Source organism: Bombus pyrosoma, linkage group LG14 (assembly GCF_014825855.1).
Source record: "Bombus pyrosoma isolate SC7728 linkage group LG14, ASM1482585v1, whole genome shotgun sequence".
Taxonomy (NCBI): Eukaryota; Metazoa; Arthropoda; class Insecta; order Hymenoptera; family Apidae; genus Bombus; species Bombus pyrosoma.
This window is the reverse complement of record NC_057783.1, coordinates 7,155,101-7,174,590: the sequence shown is the minus strand read 5'-3', so window position 1 is coordinate 7,174,590 and position 19,490 is coordinate 7,155,101. Positions and strand designations below refer to the sequence as shown.

Genomic DNA, 19,490 nt, shown 5'->3' with positions numbered 1-19,490 from the left:
GGTCAGTAAAACAATTGTCAAGCATTCGAAGCAATTGCTCATAGACTCGGCGATATTGCACGACGAAAAGATAAAAATTATTTTCCTATCGAATTATGACAATTCTACGTTACATATGTGTTTGTTCTTCCAATTAATTAATTGTGTACAAAAATTTGTTTTTTTTATCGCTGTATCGATTCCATTGATTTCACCCTGTTTGTTTTCCGTAGATTGATTTCACGATTAGGGAGGAGCGTAGAGGTTTCGAAGCTGACGTTCCAAGGAATAATTCGTTAATAATATAACCAAGTACTAATCGAATAAAATTAATTCACAATATTAGTCCAACATGTTTAATTAACTTTTAACATACAAAGTATCTTTCTTCTGACGACTGCTTTGAAATTTCTGCAGCTGCTCCGTTTGTCACTTCGATTTACAAACGAACTTTCCATACGTCCGTTTCATCATTATAGAAATTCCAAACGATCATTTCGAGCATAAATTACATATTTGCTATTGAGTTTGGTGCGAGCAAGAGTTCACTCGATTAAATCATTCCCATTTCTTTTCTCTGCAGGAGTACTCTGTACAGTTAACATTCCGGGAACAATGGCTGGATGAACGATTAAGATTTAGTGATTTTAAAGGTACGAAGAATCATTGACTTTACTGTCCGGTATATTTTATAGTCGAATCTCATCATATGTGTTTCGTCATAAAATTGCAGGTCGTCTAAAATATTTGACATTGACGGATGCAAGTCGCGTTTGGATGCCAGATCTGTTCTTTTCGAACGAGAAAGAAGGACATTTTCACAACATTATTATGCCGAATGTGTACATTCGTATTTTTCCCAATGGTTTCGTTCTATACAGTATACGGTAAATTAGAATTAATATATTTAAAGAATGAATTTCTCTTTGCTGTTTCCTATAATCTGAAAATATTCTTATGTTTCAGGATATCCCTAACATTATCATGCCCGATGAATTTAAAATTATATCCCTTGGATCGACAAGTTTGCTCGTTGCGTATGGCAAGTTGTGAGTATCAGACTTCGAGCAATTAAAATTAATATTACCAGTTACAGTGACATGCAAAAATTTCCAGCCAGAATGAAGCTTTAACGTTATTACAACACTAGCAAAACATCATCAGATATCTACTTTGCTACTGCACCAGATTTTGAAGATAAAAAACGCAGCTTAAAAATATCTAACACTGTGCAGTCATTTCAATATTGAATATAAGCGTATAAGTAAAAGAAGATAGTACAATACACACAAACATTGTTATATGGTTGAGCAATATATACATATATATTACTTAAAATTCTATAAAATACAAAAATAATAACATTTTATAAGTATCAATTTACAATATTATTATAGATAATATTCCATAAAATTTTGAAATATAAAATGAAAAATCTTCCTGCCCAGGAACGTTTACATGCCACTGTAAATCACTGAATTTCTCTTTCTTCCCCTTTTACAAATTCGTTTAAAAATGTATAGTTAGTTATCAATTTCATTGAAAGTTGACCAATCGTTATTTGTTTTCCAGATGGTTGGACAACCGATGATTTGGTTTTCCTGTGGAAAGAAGGAGATCCTGTCCAAGTTGTTAAAAACCTACACCTGCCTCGGTTCACGTTGGAGAAATTTTATACCGATTATTGTAATAGCAAGACGAATACCGGTCAGTAAATTACCTTCCTTCTTTCCTTTCTTATTTCATCTCCGTTATTCAAGAAATGGGTTGCTAAAATATACGTATAAAGTCTAATTAAATATTCGATCGACTTGCAGGAGAATACAGCTGCCTGAAAGTTGACTTGCTGTTCAAGAGAGAATTCAGTTACTATCTTATTCAAATCTACATCCCCTGCTGTATGCTTGTAATTGTATCCTGGGTATCGTTCTGGCTCGATCAAAGTGCTGTACCAGCTCGAGTTTCACTTGGTAACGTTTCAATTGAAATCAGCAATTCATTTTATCCATCCATCACTACATTCATCTACTTTATTTATACCATATTAACAGATTTTAAGATATCCTTACATTTTCATTCATTCTACTATTCTTTCATATTTTATTCTTCCTAGTGAATGCCATAAGCTCACTAACTTTTAGACTTTTCTTTTATGATACTCTGAATAGTGGCGAGCTCATAAATAAAAGTAGTTCTTGTACGGTGAAGTATAGTGACTAGTACTTAGCAAAAAGTATTGGCAATATCCTCGTTTCATCAATGAGTCGTTTTTTCATCAGCTTCTATACTTTATTTCCATAGTATCGATGTGAAACTTGACACACTTGGACCTAATTAATTACCATGTAAGTGTTATAATAAATACAACGGCGTACCAATACTTTTTGTATCCGCTGTACTTTACTTGCAATAAAAATATGAAAACCATCCGATGTTCATAGTATAAATGGCATCAGAGTAAAAGAAACGTATCTTTAGATCCTATATTATAGGAAAAAAGTAAAAATGAAACTTTCCATGGTGCAATTAATTGCATTTAGCAGTGAAAATACTCCTCGTTTGTAGCTCGTAACTATACAGAGTCATTAATTAATTCATTAAGGACCAACCAATGATTTATCATAATGTTACAATTACATTTAATTTCTTCGTATTTCACAAAATCGGAAAGTCCAGATGAAAGAAACGATCACGGTAAAAATATCAAACGAGTCTTTAGAATTCTCTTTCATAGTCACGCTGTATTAAAAATAGAATTCGATAATTTAAGTTGATGGAAAAAGATGGCAAATGATGTGTTGCGTTGACGCGATGTTGGCCCTTAATGGCTTAAATTAGAGTCGTTGATTTAATATCAACTCTATCAGCTAACAGCAACTAATATCAACTTTATTATAAATAAACTTTCGTGAATTATCGTTAAAACCAGGTGTTACTACCTTGTTGACGATGGCTACGCAGACGTCAGGAATAAATGCCTCACTGCCACCGGTCTCTTATACAAAGGCTATCGATATTTGGACAGGCGTATGCTTGACTTTCGTATTCGGCGCTCTCCTCGAATTTGCCCTAGTAAATTACGCGTCGCGGAGCGATATGCACAGCGATAACATAGAGAAAAAGTATCCACCGTCTGAAACCGAACAATCCACGTCGATGGATTTACCCTCTGATCAAGTCGAACCAGATAATTCGTCAAATTTCGCTATGGTCAGTATACAAATTTCGCTATACAGTATACAGATATTGAAAGCTGTTTAATGTTCGATTTAAATCTTAAGCGCTTCTCTATGCCATATCTTTCTTTTCCTTCCTTTTCCTTTCTCGTTTATTCAATCGAGGCATAATGTTGTTTATTGTATCTTCAGTGTTTTGTGTCTTCCTTTTTCCTTCTTTATATGTAGATGTATGATATGTAGAATCCTATATTACCGACACACTTTGATTCGTTCGTAATATAATTGTAATTTTGATTTTAAACTAGATGAAAATAATTGGTAATTTATAATTGAGTCCTACATTGTGTCATTGTATTTGTCATAGCTTTTTTTTTATTGTTTAAAGACGAGCTTCTCGACTAGAGGACTTTTTAAATGCGACTTTTGTTCCTACCTCTGTCTTTGTATAATTGTACGCGCTGTTGTGGATTGGAATTTCGTTGGATCTCCTTTTTTGTTATTCTTTCTTATTTCCCTCCAGTTCACTGTAACGCCACCTCTAACCCTAATTATGATTTTCTATAGCATAGCGCAATCGTAAAATAAGAGAAAAAAAAAGATCTCCTGGCAACATTCATCTTTGGTCAGTGATAAAAAAAAAAACTGAGTTTTCGGTTATTTCGATGATATGAAAATCATCGAGAAACGTTAGAAGAACCGAGAAACTCTTCAGTTTCAAGCTTCTTTTCGTTCCTTTAGTAATTATTCTAGACTTTATTAGCTATTCGCAAGATATTTTATAAAGCATAGAGCGTTAATCGTAAGATATCGATATCTTTCTTTTTGTCTTTTCTTTTTTTCTTCTTAACAATATAGTTGCCTGAAGCGTATAACATTGAAAAAAAAAAAAAAAATTCTGAATCTAGCTATCATAACGTACATTCATTCTATTATTTTACTTTTATTATTATAAACTGCTAGACCGGATATGATGGACCACTTCAACATTCTCTACAGGTAAATAATCCCTTTAAAGTCTAGTACTTTATATTATAACTTGACTTTTACATTCAGTAATATGACTTTCGACATTTGGTAAATAATTGATCATTCTAGAGATAATAACAATGTGCTATAGTTTACTGGTAATGAACGTTATATTTTTATAACAAATGCCTGCTATTATAGATAGTAAAAATATCCTACATTTCGTAGTAAATTTCTTATCCATTCTACAAGACAGATACTTTTCTACACTAGTAAAAATGAAAGAGGATGTAAACCTGACGTTTGTCCTATGGTAGTTTATTTAACGAACGAGAATGATTATGCATAAACTTATTACGATTTTACACGTATCCAACATTTCCATACAAACGAACTTTTTCAATTATCGTTGATCAAAGCTGGATGTGTGTGTAGACCATTTTTGGCACCACCAGAATTACCATACTGCATGATACTTATACAATCTTAGATCGTTCGATGAGAAAACGAATCCATAAAGGAAATATTTTCTGCTCGTTACGTCGTTCTCCTGATCTCTTTTATCGACGTTTCGTCGCGAGATATTCCATGAAGATCGAAAAGTTCAAGTGCATGTACGTGTAAGTTGCGAGGAAAGTACAGAAGAAAATCACCAACACTTTTACCAAAGACTCGCATCACAGTTAGCTTTTCGTGTTAAATGTTCCATCCATTACCGTGTTTGCGAACGAATCTCCTCGATAATCAAATACAATATTCCCATTATTCTTACACAAATACAGCGGCTCGTTGGCACGATGAAAAACATCATACAATATTAATATATCGTGATTAATATATTTTGTTATATAATATAAAATAGAAGAAGAACATTTATATATGTAAATCTTAAAAAGGAGAAATCAAATTCTCAGATATAATGATACATGTACAAACATAAAAGATTCTATGTAAAATGAAAGATTTTGAAAATAGATGGAAGAAAATTGGATGCCTCGTACGTTACCTAACGTAATATCTATTAAGAATTGCCGACTTAACGTATCAACGAATCGCTGTAAAACGCTCGAACAACTAGTAGATCGTCTCTGTCTATTTACAGTACATATACATACACTGAAAATTATCGCCTACCGTAAGCAAGATAGAAAAAGAAAAGAAACGAAATTAGATATGAAAGAAGTAACGCGCGACTAATGCCTGGACGTGGTGGTAATTTTTCCAGAAACCTCTGGTCCGACAACCGGAGGACACTATGTCGATGGATAGGATGCAGCACTGCGAATTACATATGCAACCACGAAAAAAAAACTGCTGCAGGTCGTGGCTGTCCAAGTTCCCGACGAGGTCCAAGCGCATCGACGTCATCTCACGGATCTTCTTCCCCATCGTATTCGCTTTCTTCAATCTCACGTACTGGTCCACGTACCTGTTTCGGGAGGAAGAGCAAGACGAGTAAATGTCGACGAGGAAGCGCTCGGATCAAGGGACGTGGCTCGCGGCCATTCCCAGTATACTTACACCACAAGAACCACCACCGGTAAACCTTATCATCGTTCGCGTTCTCGTCGACTACATCCAGACCATCAGCAACCTCGTCAACCGCCCCATGACTGTCGCCTGCATCGGCATTATCCCCAACGCAGTAACATCCAGCAACAACAGCCGCAACAACATCTGCAGCAGCATCATCATCATCAGCAGCAGCAGCCGCCACCTCCGGCTCCACCGACACAATATCAAACGTTACCCTCGAACCATAGACACAAACACCATCCACGTTATCATCTTTATCAATCGCATCAGCCGAGATCCGCGTCGTTCTCGTCGTTACACAACGTGGTCGAAGGTAGCGGTAGATGTTCGTCGTTACCGAGGGGTTTGCGGTATTCGTTGAAAAGTCCTGCGAGATCCTCGCCTTCGCCCTCGCCCTCGCCCTCGCCCACACCCTCCCCGTCACCCACTACGTCTCGCAGAGTGACACCGTCACCGCCCGCGGCGACTGTTCGAACAATCCCGCCCCAAGACATCCGCCATTTCCAACAACATCCGCTTCCCCGTACCGAGCGGTGCTGTTGGGGTCTTCTACCGCGACGTTGGTTCACCTGTCGAGCGAAAGGTACTGCAGGGATTGACTTTGTCTCGCGTATCGCTTTCCCTCTCATGTTCATCCTGTTTAATCTGGGCTACTGGTCCACCTATCTGTTCCAAGGTGACGAAGGCGATTACATGCATAAGTAAATTCGATTCTGACATCTATTTCACGCCTGTCGTCAATGGATCGGACGAACGAGAGGAAAAGGTGAATGTGCGAGCGACGTCAAGACCACGTCGTATGCCGTGCTTCAAAGTCTGTCTGTAACTGCTGCCTCCAAGAATTCTGTTCCCTGTATCGCGGCGAATTTTCCTACGATGTGCGTCATCCAATGTGTCAATGTTCTTATCGAGAGCGAGAGGGTGTGAAAGAGCGTGTAACGTTACATCAGACGTTCTAGTAATATTATCTTCGATACACTAAGACGATGCAGGGAACAAAGATTCGCTCGATGCTCGTTTCGACGAGGAAAGGATAACCGTAGAGAGAGAGAGCGGAAAAATCGGGGAGGCAGAGCGTATTCCGACAGAAGACTTTTTAATAATCCGTGCCTGAAGTTCGATGACCATATTTTAAAGACCAAGGTAAGCGCAACGAAATACGCAACGTTTGGTACGGTAGGGAGTAGTCGACGAGATATTATATTATATATAAATGATAATATACATATATATATATAATTATATATATTATATATCATATAATATATAATATATATATGTATATTATATATGTATATATTACATAACGAGACGCGAAAACGGGAAACGAACGTGGTGTAAGAATTATAAGCTCTTATGAGACCGTATACATATTAATTATACACATATAAACACTCCTCTGTAACATATTCGGAAGACCGCGTGCCACAGGATGATTAATCAATGTAGTGGGCCCTGTATAGCCACGGCCTGTTAACGAACTACATGCGAATAAATTTATAAATAATATAACGTAATTATAATTGACAAGTAAAAAAGAAAAAAAGTCGTTAAATGCAACAATGATTCCTGTGTATAAAAAGAAAATCCTCAGTCTAAACGGAATTAACGAGTCAATGTTAAGCATATTATTTAAATAACCCGATGATTAACATTGATTCGAAAGTGAACCAAAAGAGATGATAAAGACGTGAAAGAGAAAACGATTAAAAAGATAAAAGAAAAAAAAGTGAAAAAAAAAAGTAAAAGAGAAAAGTAACGTTCTCGAGGGGACAATTAGCCGATATTACGAGAAAAAAAATCGCATTATCACGAAGGATTTAACATTTAGATATTAATTATCGATCGAGGCGGTAGTATTACACACGGACACGCGACAGACGACTCTCTCCCTCTCTCCTCTCTCTCTCTTTCTATCTCTCTCCCTTCCTCTTTCTTTTTCTCTCTTTTTCACACACACACATACACGTCACGCACACAGACACACAAAATAAAACGTTGTTCTCCTTTGGACTTTTTCGAGATCTCGGGATCTCTAAAGTATTGCTCATTGACCAGTCGAGACTGAGGATATTGTTCAATGTGAAAAATATATAGGTGGAAAGAAAAAACCGTAAAAAGAAAAAAAATTGAAAAAAAAATCGAAAAAAAGGTATATATAAATATATATATATACATATATGAAAAAATGGACTGAAATCGAATGAATCGAGCGAGACACGATTCATCGTCGGATAAGGAGCGTAGAAAACTTTATTTCCGAGCAAACGTACCGCAAAGAACGTTTGTCGATATCCGTAACGGGGAAAGAATTAAAAAAAAAAAAAAAAAAAATGAGAAAAAAACCAAGCAAAAAAAAAAAGATGAAAAAAGATCTAGATAAGATTGTGTTGCAAAGTAATACGGAAGGAAAGGAGAATACGAAGGGGTGGAAAAAAGCAGGGATGAGATTAAAGCGATTTTAATTTACTCTGCGCGTGCTTCGTTTTAATTATCGATTCGAATGGACCGCCGTTTCGAGACACGTCGAACAAATTTCCTGCATCGAGGCGGGTCTCTATAGTAATATACGCGTATATTTTATAGTAGATCTAACGAGTGTTCTGTCCGTTCGTATTCCTTTCGTTCATTGCATGCGACGAAAATTCGTTTCTCGCCAACTAATCTCTAAGGCACATTAGATTTCCTTTTGACAAGAGGCTCATAGAGGAAAGTTTGTCGAACGAATCCTTTGGCGTCTCAGTTTTCCGTATTGTTGTTCGTTTGTCTGACCGTCGCCATATCGATTCGTCGTTGAGAAATAGTTCGATGCTTCGATCGTAAAGGGAAGCTTTTAGATCAGAGGAATGACATAGACGAGGGTAAATAACACCGATATTTAAAACGAAAAGAAAAAAAAAATGAAGAAAATAACAAAGCTTAAGGAAGAACAGTAAACAGAAGAAAGAAGAGAGCGAAAGAAACGACTGAAAGGATGAGTATAATATCGTGCGCAGGCGAGGAAGAAGAAGAAGAAGAAGAAGAAGAAGAAGAAGAAGAAGAAGGAGGAGGAGCAGGTGGAGGGAAGAGAAAATAAAAAGAATGGGAAAAGAGCGTTGTGCTGATTTTATCGTCGTTTCACGCTGTCCTTCCGTTTTGCTCATTCTCGTTGATTTGTCCGTTTATCATAGCACAATGTCGGATCAGTATAACGTCCTGCTCAATAACGACTGACATAAAAACCAATTATGATGATTAATTGTATATACGTATTCTTATCGTGACTAACGAGGTGTAACGCGAATGAATGAATTCCCGAATTTTAAACTGAAATTTCGATTTTATCGAACGCGCCGTGCGACTCGTGGCCGCAAATTAACGATAAATTGAGCGAGAGATGGCGAAAGAAAGAAACTGAAAGCGAAAATAAGAATAAGAACAACGTATGGTAAATCGTTCAATCGTCGAAAGTTCTCTCCGAACAGTATTATAATTATTAAAAGAGAGAAAAAAAGAAGAAAGAACGGAGATAGAAAGAAGACGTAAGAAGAAGAGAAGGAATAAAAAGAAAAGCGGAAAGAAGAAATGACGAGCGTAGAGAAACTGACTCCGAAATCATCGTTGGTCACTGTCTACATTCTACACGATTACGGTGGATGGGTGAACGAATCGCCGGACTGGTCACAAAATAAATATGGTAAATCGTAATTGCGCGACTAACGCGTATCACGTTCATTCTTCGTAATTCAAAACCCGGCAATCACGTTCATGTTTTATATTATCGGTACGATACGAGTACGCCATTTTGTCAGACTGCATCGTTCCAGGCGTGTTTCAAAATCATAGAGGAACAAAAGAAAAACGTAAAAAAATAAAGAAGAAAAAAAAAAGGAGACAACTCGTGGGAACGATCGAGAAAGCGACAACCACGCGAGATTACGAAGAAGAGCGAAGGAAACAATAGGGTACAATCTTTCTTTTCTTCGTGACGTCGCGTCGAGTCGCGTTTCTCGTTCGTTTATTTCGTAAAAAATAAAGAAACAAATAGATAAAAAAAGAAAAAAAAAGAAACGAGTCACACGCTGAGAAACGGCTGGTACGGTGTCGATCTTATCGTTGTCACCTTTCAAAATTAGTAGCCAAACGAGAAAAAAGAAAAAGATAGAAAGAAGAAAATATACGAGAGAAATCGATAAATCGAAGATGAGGTTTTTTCATTTCGATTCGGGATTTTGTTTGGAAAAGCGAAAAAGAAAAAAGAAAGACGAAGAAGAAGAAAGAAAAGCGAGCGATCATCTTGCGGAACGCGACGTATTTATTTTTCACGATATTATCGAGAAAAAAGAGAAGAACAAATCGAGCGGCGATTTTGAAGTGTAAGATATAAGAAATGAATGGGCAGAGGGGAATGTTTCGTTCTTCAGCTAGTCTTTAAGTTTCTGTGTTCTTTGCCAGTGGCCAATAGTTGAAGGCAGGAGAAAAAGTACAATGAAAATGAGGATAATTTAGATTTAGTTGATACGAGATCATAAGAGGATAATTTAAAGAGTATAAATACTTCGATATGAATATTCAAATTTGCCCAACAGCTATTGGCGGTAATTTTACACAGCGCAACTCGCCCCCATATACATCAAATTTCATCAGGGTAATTAATCGAGCTAACAAAATCTACATCTATAATTCCTGTTACTAATACAGATTCGACTAAGTTTGTTCTAATTATAATCTTAATGGAGAAACTTTGATTTGTTATGACACGATTGAAAGAGAATCTCTATTTTATCGATTTGTTTTTCTACTCCTAAACCGCAGATTTATCGTATAAGTATCGTAGGAGTCTTTAATAAGTATGTAACGTTAAGTGAAAATGTCTTAAAATGTAAATGGGATTGTTAATTTTTATCTCTTCCAGAATTCCAATCCGTTGATGATAAATACCGTTTTATATTTACAAGCAAGTTTCGTCGACCTTCTGTTTATTCCGCGTGTTTGACTATACTTATCTATAGAAAAATCGTATATAGCGAATCGTACAAACTACGTATGCGAACACTATGGGGGAATTTTGATAAGGTAAATTAAATTAAACTCGAAACGATTTTATTTGAGGAATAAAATAAAATATGTATACGTATATATGAGAATAATATAGATAAGAAAAGTCTGCCCTGTAACTTCAAAATCGCAACATTGTCGGGAGAAAAAGATAAGGTACCTATTTTAAATTTCAAAATACACACCTAAGGATCTAATTTTTATTGTTTTAGTGCGTTTACTATGTAATATTATTATAAGTACAAAAAAACGTTTCTCTATGTAGTTTAAGATATGTAATAAGTTGAAACAAGAAAGGAATATATCTATCAGAGATTCACGAGTGTTGGTTATTTTAAAAACAAAAAAGAAAAAAAAAGAACAAGTGCAGTATAAAGTGAAATCGAATGAATAGTTGATTTATGTTATTACTCAGCGACTCCCTAATGCATAATGCACCATTTGATGTATATTTGATGAATAAGAGATTCTTGAATCAAAAAAGAAAATGATAGTTTTCCAAGTTTTCTATTTCATCCCCTGTATATAAGTTTTGGCCCAGTTGTTTATCAATACATCGCCCCTTCAGTAAGTTAGTTAACTACAAGTTTGACTTTACGCAGACATAACTGTCACCTTGATATTCTTGCACAGTTGAACTATTGCTGTACATGAAATTATACACGTATTATAATTTATAAAGTCAACAATATTAAGATTGGTAGTAAATCAAACCAAGTTTTGTAATCACATTTTACAAAATTACAAGTCATCCTACTCGATGCAAAATTATAAAATTGTAAAAGAGAAATTTATAATTTATAGTCCGTAAATAGTCAATTTAGAAATATTATTAATTAGTCAATTATTGTGCAGAAAGTTCCAGATGTGCCATTACGTCCTAGTTTATCTATTGCGTTCCAAACTACTCTAAATAAAATTTTAGTAACTTATTCTTACGTTCAATTTAATCTTTCAATTACTATATAAAAACGTGTTCGCGATCGCAGCCAATTAGCTCATATTATTCGTTATATAATTAATAACTATGTCACGCATACGTGACTCTAATGATAGCTCTGATGAATGATGTAATTAGTAATTATATATCGAAAAATACAATGTCAGATCTTACCACATGAAAGTGCTGTGAGAGGGAACCTCACCATCCACGTTCCCATCCATCCTTCTTTTACGCAAAAATATACTAATTTTATACTTAAAAGACTGAACAAATTCTGCTTTTGATATAAATTTACAAAACCCTCCGGTCATTTCGTAAAACAAGCAGCAGAAACAGATTTTAGGAAAACCGACGTGAGAAACTAAGTATAAAGGTAAAAGTTAGATTAAATCCTAAATTATATGCAAAACTATTATTATAGCTCTATATGAAACGATATTTCGTACTTATATCAATATTTTACGCTATCATTAGTACGAAAAAGTAGAATAATTAATAGTTAAAGGATATATAAAGAACATATCTAAAAATGTGAAACGCGTTTCATTAAGAATTATATTATTTATCCACATTACACTACTAAATACCATCAATAATTATGCATACACTTAATTACTACTACTTATATTTAGATACTAAAGCACAGATTAACACTCCTAAAAAACATATATACTTTATACATTACACATATATATATATATGTTTTAGCAGTATTAACTAATGTTCTCCTATTAAGTATTCCTACATATGTTAAAGATAGTCTACCTAACTATAAATCTAACTTAGATGCGTTCCACTTATTAAATTTTAGAGAAGATCTACCTAATTCGAAATTTATAATTTAACCTATTTTATAAAAATCTGAAGGTTCTCATAAGCCCTATATATATACAAATATCTGCAATGATTTTTTCAAAACCTTGAATATCTTCTATGTACTTACGTATCTTGAAATACTTTATATATCTCTTTTCATCAATACTGTTGAGATGTCTGAAACAAACTGAAATTTAAATTAATTCAAACGAGATTAAAAACATTTTCAGTGGGCCCACCTACCAGAAGTTTATTGTCCAGCATCTTATAATCCTATCTATCATAAATCTAAATGTTTCTTTTAAACCTTTCCATAGGTACCATTTCTTATGTGTTTCCTAGAAAGAGTATAATAGATATATGTAAATTGTATTAATTGATATATGTATATTATCTCAAACATATATATTTTATTACGTTTCATTATTATACATATAAATTGTAATTGTATGCATACGCATATATTTTAATACATATTTAGATATTAATTAATTAATAGATATCAAATACAATATGTTTCATGTATTAAAGGTGAGATTAGGAATTTAGAAAGTAATGAATTTGTAGGAAATTTGTGATTGAGTTAGAATTTATTTAATTTAAATCATTTGAAAAAAATAGAAAGATGCAGAATAAATGTAATTTCGAAAATATCAGCATAAAGAAAATATAAAATAATATGTACTTACATAAATTGCGTTTTGAAATGTAAAGCCTGCGTTTTATTCATACGCATGCGTACGTTGTTCACGGGGTATAAATAAGTGAGGTTATTTGTATCAACAGAAATACAATCGTTTGCGAAGATTTTTGTTTGTTAAATAGCAACGAACGAAAGAAAAGTTTGGAGTATTTAAACGATTTTTGTTTAGAGTTAGTTCTAATTTTTTCGAAAAATGGATGACGAAGCTGAAACATACAAATTATGGCGTATAAGAAAAACGGTAATGCAATTGTGTCACGATCGAGGTTATCTAGTCACTCAAGATGAATTGGATCAAACTTTGGAACAATTTAAAGAACAATTCGGGGACAAACCAAGTGAAAAAAGACCAGCACGCAGCGATCTTATAGTTTTGGTTGCTCATAATGATGATCCGACAGATCAACTTTTTGTATTTTTCCCAGATGAACCAAAAATTGGTATCAAAACTATTAAAACCTACTGTCAACGTATGCAGGAAGAGAAAATTCACAGGTAACTTGATAATTGTGCAATAATTTATAGAATCGGGACATAATAATTTTGAGTTTTTGTCTTGCTTTTCCACAGGGCTATTATTGTTGTACAACAAGGAATGACACCTTCGGCAAAACAATCGTTGGTGGACATGGCACCAAAATATATATTAGAACAATTTTTAGAATCTGAATTGCTTATTAATATCACAGAACATGAATTGGTACCTGAACATATTGTACTTACACCAGACGAAAAAGAAGAATTACTTACCAGGTACAAACTAAAAGAAAATCAATTAATGCGTATACAAGCTGGTGACCCAGTGGCGCGTTACTTTGGTTTAAAACGTGGTCAAGTTGTAAAAATTATTAGGCCTTCGGAAACTGCTGGCAGATATATTTCTTACAGACTTGTATGTTGATTCAATATTTTTATATCAATTTATTCTTAAAATTGTATATTGTGTATTATTTTAAGAGCAAACTGGACTATATAATTTTTATAGTTACTATGTAAGATAAAGAAAAAATAAGATCCTGTTAAAGTATACTTCATTAAATTTTAAAAGAATATAAAAATCCATATCTGTCACATGATACTTTATTATACTTTAGTTGCATTTCATAATTACATAATTGGTGGTTATCTACTAACTATACATCAGGCAGTTAATAATGCTTGGCATTAATTTTGCAACAATACATTTTCTTCATAATATAAATTTATCTTAATTAGTTTATCAGCCGTAAAAAAAGGTATAAGCAGTGTAATTTTATACATCTTTAACAGTAACGAATAAAATCAAGATCAACAAAATAAATTTTGTTCAAACATATCTTTTATTACATTTCATTATTATACATTTCTTGGTCCAAATGTGTCATGGTATACCGTTGTCATAAGACAACTCACTTCCAAATTCATTTAAGCAATTGTACACATATAGTTTCAAAGCAATATTTATAACAACTATATTTGTATATTGCTTTATTTGTTGCTGTCTTAAAGACTTTGTTTTAACATTTAATATATGGTAATTAAAAGAACAAATATAGATCACACATGTCAATAAAGTAATTGCAATAAAAAACTGAAACAGTAAGGATAATAAATTGTGCACAACGAATATTTGTAACAATAAATTCCTCTTAAGTACAGAAGGCAAGTGAATTCTAATGTTATATGCTTATAATCTAAGCTACTGATTTTAAGAAGCCCTTGACAAGATTCAACTATACTATATTTATATTCTCAGTAACATTAACCATAAAGTTAGAATAAAGTACATAAATTTGCGTTTTAAACATTTCAAACTTAAATAATATAATTAATCGCTATGTTTCTCCAAATTTAAACTTTATAAAAAGTGAACATTAGTATATTATTTGTATCCTGTTACAAATTTTCAATTTCATTAATATAAGAATCACTTTTTTCCAGGAACTATATAAAATATAGTAACTAATTTAAAAAACTATTAATAATAAAAAAAATGTCTCGATATATTAGTGGAACACAATTTAATAACAAACATGTTTTTACTTTTCATTTTTCATAGTAAGAAAAGAAAACTTATTCCTTTTAGTATTTGCTTTCTTTTTTCACTTATTTTGAATATAGTGCATGCATAAGCATATAAGATTACTTATTTATATGATATTTTGCAAAGCAGTTAGATGAGCTAAAATATCACATTAGTCATATAAAGTTGTAATTTTAAAAAATAATTATGGTAGATGGGCATAAGTAAATAATGCATGCAAGAGTAATTAATATAATATATTGTTATCAATAAAATGTAAACATAACGAATAATAATAATTACACAATAAGACTACAGATCTTTATTGTTTACACGGAAATAAGAAAGCAAGATTGTCGAAATAATTAGATAAAAAGAAGTATTTAAAAAATATACACGAACTTTCACTCTTTTAAAATTAATAGATTTTGAAACAAAAACGTTATACATACCATTCGCTCAAAAGTCAAGTCTATCTCGCACGGCGGATTTTATATTAATCGTATATACGTATATCGCTTTTTGGCATATCAGTGAAATGCATTACGGAACATAAATTTTCGTTGCGAAGACAGTAAATAATGTGGAATCAAATGAATTTCTCATGCAAAAATTTATACATTTATTCTAATTCTCTACGTTCTTTCCATTGCTAATATTTCTTAAATTACAAAGGATAAATCAGTCGTTGTGTTTGAGTCTCAATATGAATACGTATGTACGACGTTTGTGTAAAAAAACTTGTGTTCTCGTCCCCTTTTCTTCATCATAAAATCTCCAAAAGAGAAAACACAATATCCGAAGAAACTACGTTTTATAGCATAGTTGACAACGGTAAAAATCAAATTTCCCAATCATTTGCATTTGATTGGAAAAAATTAAAAGGCAAAACAGCTAATTTTAGCCGCTGCTATTCTTTTGCTAATACTTCAGAAAATTTACTTCGAGAGATGCAAGAATGATTATTCCACATACAGTCTGAATAATACAAGTCTATATATGATACACAGCAAGTATATCTGATGTCATGATATCAGATGTATCTTAACCGCTGGAAGAATACTCTCTTCCCCAAACATTTGTAAAAATATTCACAACATAGAGGCAAAATGGTGTGCATTTTATGCCAAATGGCGACGCGTTTTAATGCTATATCTATATAAAGTTCTCGTATCTCGTATATGGATAGCTTACTTAGGCTCTTTATCACCAAGGTCCCCGTTTCTCGAACAACAAATTCGTATTAAAAAATACAATGTTTATACCAGCCAGCCCGCTTATAAACCTGTCTTTCGAAACAATAGGCATTTTCCTCTTTAATACGACCAATATTTGTCATCACTGATGTATATAGTTAATGTTATATATTTTCATACACATACTCCATCAATGGACTACCAAGATATACGAAACACCATTTGAAATTTCATTTGTCATATATAAATACTGTAAATTTACTTCCACATCTATTTTCTACTAGAGTATTCACAAAAATGAAATTTAAGATAACCAAACCAGGTGCCTATTGTATAACACAATTGTCTATCGGAAACGTTGGCTAGTAGTATCAGTCCCAGTGAAAAATTTTCTTTATAAACCCAATAACAAAAAAGACATGCTACCCTGTTATATGCTATATCAGGAACTCTACATTTGTTTATATAAATTACTAAACACTGAGAATGTTTTTCAGTGAGACCAATAAAAAGTATTAGCGATAATATCGAGTCCATTCAAACAACTCTACGTCTAGACCACCAATACATCCTGGTAGCCCATTCAATAGGCGGAGTTTGCAAAATGTTGTTGATTAGTTCTGCAGTAAGTCTGATCCTGTACGTGATAGTGGTGGGATAATGCGGCCGATGCCTTTGGCCTCTGTGTGCACAACATGAGGCCTAGAATAAATTATTCCTTTTTAACAAAATTTACAAAAGAACAATAAAAATAACTAATCAGAAATCCAAATGATATTTACCTAGGAGTGATATGGAGTAACATATGTAGAAGGAAACAGGCCTCGTCTGTTACCAATTTCTCCATGCCACCAGTGTTGGTCTGTACGATCAGTAACAGTTATTACATCACCTCGTTTGAATTCAAGTTCACCAGGTTCTTGAGGTTGAAAGTCATATAATGCTTGGACTAAACACTGAAACAATGTGCATTCTTATATTGCAAAATCAACATCTCCATGTTACTTAATAGTTTAATTGTTATATAAGAGATAATTACTTCTTCTGGCACCATATCCCTTAATTTAACATCTTGTGAACGAGATACTGATGCTGTACGATGATATTCCACTAATTCATTAAGACTGTTAAACTTGACCACCCAGAGGAAGAATTTACCTTGAGCATCTCTTAATACTTTGAAATGTTGAACACCATCTGAACATCTACAAAAAATTATTAAGTAGTTATTCAAGTAATTAATTTATATCACCATATCAACATTTTTCTTAAGAACATTTTACTAACTTTACAGACAAGGAGAAATCACCAGGAGAACTTTCACTGATTCTAATAAGAAAGGCGCCTTCATGTTTGTTCATTAGTAATCTTTCTGCATCTGCTCTGGTTATCCTTCCATAGTACCAGCTGAATAAAGCAAATAAGATATAAGATACAGTTAGATTTCTCCAAAGAATGCATGAATATCTAATAAAAGAAATTTGTAAGGACACTCACTCATGATTTTTCATCTCTATGTAATTACTTGGAATGAGTCCTTCTCTGGAGTCTAATTCAGCTCTGTACCAATTCATGTCATCTTCCATATTTAAGATCTGTAAAAAGATCATTACAGGTATGCCAGATTCGTTACAAATATGATTTCTTAATAAAATATTTCCACATGCAAAAAAGATTAAAAGATCTAATTGCGACATACATTTATTTTTTTACTTCAATTATAATCTCTAGTTTCAATAAAAAGTATAAGAACCAAAATTGGACATAAATTAATGAATACTTAATAACCTGAAAATTATTCTATCTATACAACAAATATATTATAAAAATTGAATTGTAGATAACATGAACAAATAATTTATACATGTGATGTTCAAATGACAGCTTTTGGTGTGAATCATCAGATAAATAAGAAGAAAAGAATTTATTATCAGAGGGATATAAACTTGTAAATTGTCTGTCACATATTTTGAAATAAGCATACAAAAGAAGACTTTATATTAAATATCTCATCAAACATGCTAAGTAGTTTATAACAAAGGTAAAACAGTTTTTTTAAAACTAATAATAGAAGAAAGTGAGACACTAGACTACCAAAGTAGTTTTAAAACAGTGCATTTTTTTTTATAAAAGGTTGAGTACATGGACAAAAGTTTCTTTTTCTCTTTATATTATATTTTCATCTTAATTTCTTTGATACAAGCTTTTATATTTTAATCGTCGGTAATCTTAGTATTAGCATATAAAATACATGCATTATCGTAAATATCCTTATGGAGATAAAACATCCTATAATCAAGATAAAATATAAACAGGTTCCTTTTTAGAGCCAATAAAAAAAGAAAGTAAGGCAATAGCAGTTATTAATATATAAAATGCATGGATTATCGTAAATATCCTTAAGCGGTGCACTGTATCCAATCGGAACGAAAGCAGTTCGGAAAGTTCGGGATCGGTAAGCTCTCTCTAATAAAAACCAGCAGTACAAAGTTATCTCCCAGCATTTTCATCGTTTTCATATATGTAATTGTTAGATAATCTGATTAACGGATACGAACCTTTAGGATTTGGCTTCTACGAAAACTAAGCTCATCCTCGGCCGTCGCCGTGAAATCGTGCTTTGCTATCGCCTCCATTCTTCTTCCTCGTCCCTCGAGAATAAGATTGAAAGAGAGGGAAAAAGAGAGGCAGTGCTATATCTAGTCCTCAAAGGCAATACCAAAATCAGCCTTTGTCTGTTAATGGGGAAAAAAGAACTGAAGATAGATATTTAGCGTTTTGTATAAATTTTATTCTTTTCTTTTCAATGAAAGACAAACTCGTTCGTTATGGTTGGGTGTCTATCCGTCGAAAGACACGTAATGCCCACGATACAACGCGCACACACACCGACCACTTGTGCTTTTTTTCTGTCCGTGCGATTTTTTGAATTAGTCCTTCGTTAGACCACCCCGATTAATGCCACGTTGAACCATACATATTACACGCGATTACGATGGTTTTCATGTATACCGGTTTATTTTCAGTCACTTGTACGTGGAACTGTCAAAACTGAAAATACGATCATCCACTCTCACGGCTGTCCATCGCTCGTCTTATCAGACATTACACTCGACTCTCCCACTGATCCGCT

General features: G+C 33.3%; 4 protein-coding genes across 15 annotated transcripts in view; 3 read left to right on the top strand and 1 right to left on the bottom strand.

Moving 5' to 3' along the window:
• LOC122575047 (glutamate-gated chloride channel-like) overlaps window positions 1–11,185 on the top strand; it is a 41,718-nt gene extending 30,533 nt beyond the window's left edge. For 9 of the 12 annotated variants that reach the window (XM_043743420.1, XM_043743417.1, XM_043743419.1 and 6 more), the window contains 8 exons: window positions 563–632; window positions 713–866; window positions 946–1,028; window positions 1,552–1,686; window positions 1,797–1,949; window positions 2,909–3,189; window positions 4,119–4,154; window positions 5,350–11,185. In XM_043743420.1, coding sequence (XP_043599355.1) covers window positions 563–632; window positions 713–866; window positions 946–1,028; window positions 1,552–1,686; window positions 1,797–1,949; window positions 2,909–3,189; window positions 4,119–4,154; window positions 5,350–5,583 — 1,146 coding nt within the window. In that variant the 3' untranslated portion in view covers window positions 5,584–11,185. The remainder of the gene's footprint in view (window positions 1–562; window positions 633–712; window positions 867–945; window positions 1,029–1,551; window positions 1,687–1,796; window positions 1,950–2,908; window positions 3,190–4,118; window positions 4,155–5,349) is intronic. The other 3 variants (XM_043743422.1, XM_043743423.1, XM_043743424.1) reach the window with 1 other exon arrangement.
• Window positions 5,584–6,365, top strand: LOC122574995 (atrophin-1-like). Its single transcript, XM_043743295.1, has 2 exons — window positions 5,584–5,635; window positions 5,707–6,365. Exons 1-2 carry the CDS (start codon window positions 5,584–5,586, stop codon window positions 6,363–6,365), a joined length of 711 nt encoding a protein of 236 aa, XP_043599230.1.
• Window positions 11,186–13,201: 2,016 nt separating the features above from the next.
• On the top strand, window positions 13,202–14,804 carry LOC122575049 (DNA-directed RNA polymerases I, II, and III subunit RPABC1). The gene is made up of 2 exons (XM_043743431.1): window positions 13,202–13,654; window positions 13,730–14,804. The coding sequence occupies exons 1-2, from the start codon at window positions 13,353–13,355 to the stop codon at window positions 14,058–14,060; spliced, it is 633 nt and encodes a 210-aa protein (XP_043599366.1). The 5' UTR covers window positions 13,202–13,352; the 3' UTR covers window positions 14,061–14,804.
• A 599-nt stretch (window positions 14,805–15,403) lies between these two features.
• LOC122575048 (growth factor receptor-bound protein 2) lies at window positions 15,404–19,049 on the bottom strand. The gene is made up of 6 exons (XM_043743430.1): window positions 18,916–19,049; window positions 17,855–17,952; window positions 17,645–17,764; window positions 17,397–17,562; window positions 17,140–17,313; window positions 15,404–17,059 (listed from the first exon to the last, which is right to left on the bottom strand). Exons 1-5 carry the CDS (start codon window positions 18,991–18,993, stop codon window positions 17,140–17,142), a joined length of 636 nt encoding a protein of 211 aa, XP_043599365.1. The 5' UTR covers window positions 18,994–19,049; the 3' UTR covers window positions 15,404–17,059.
• Window positions 19,050–19,490: the final 441 nt, after the last annotated feature.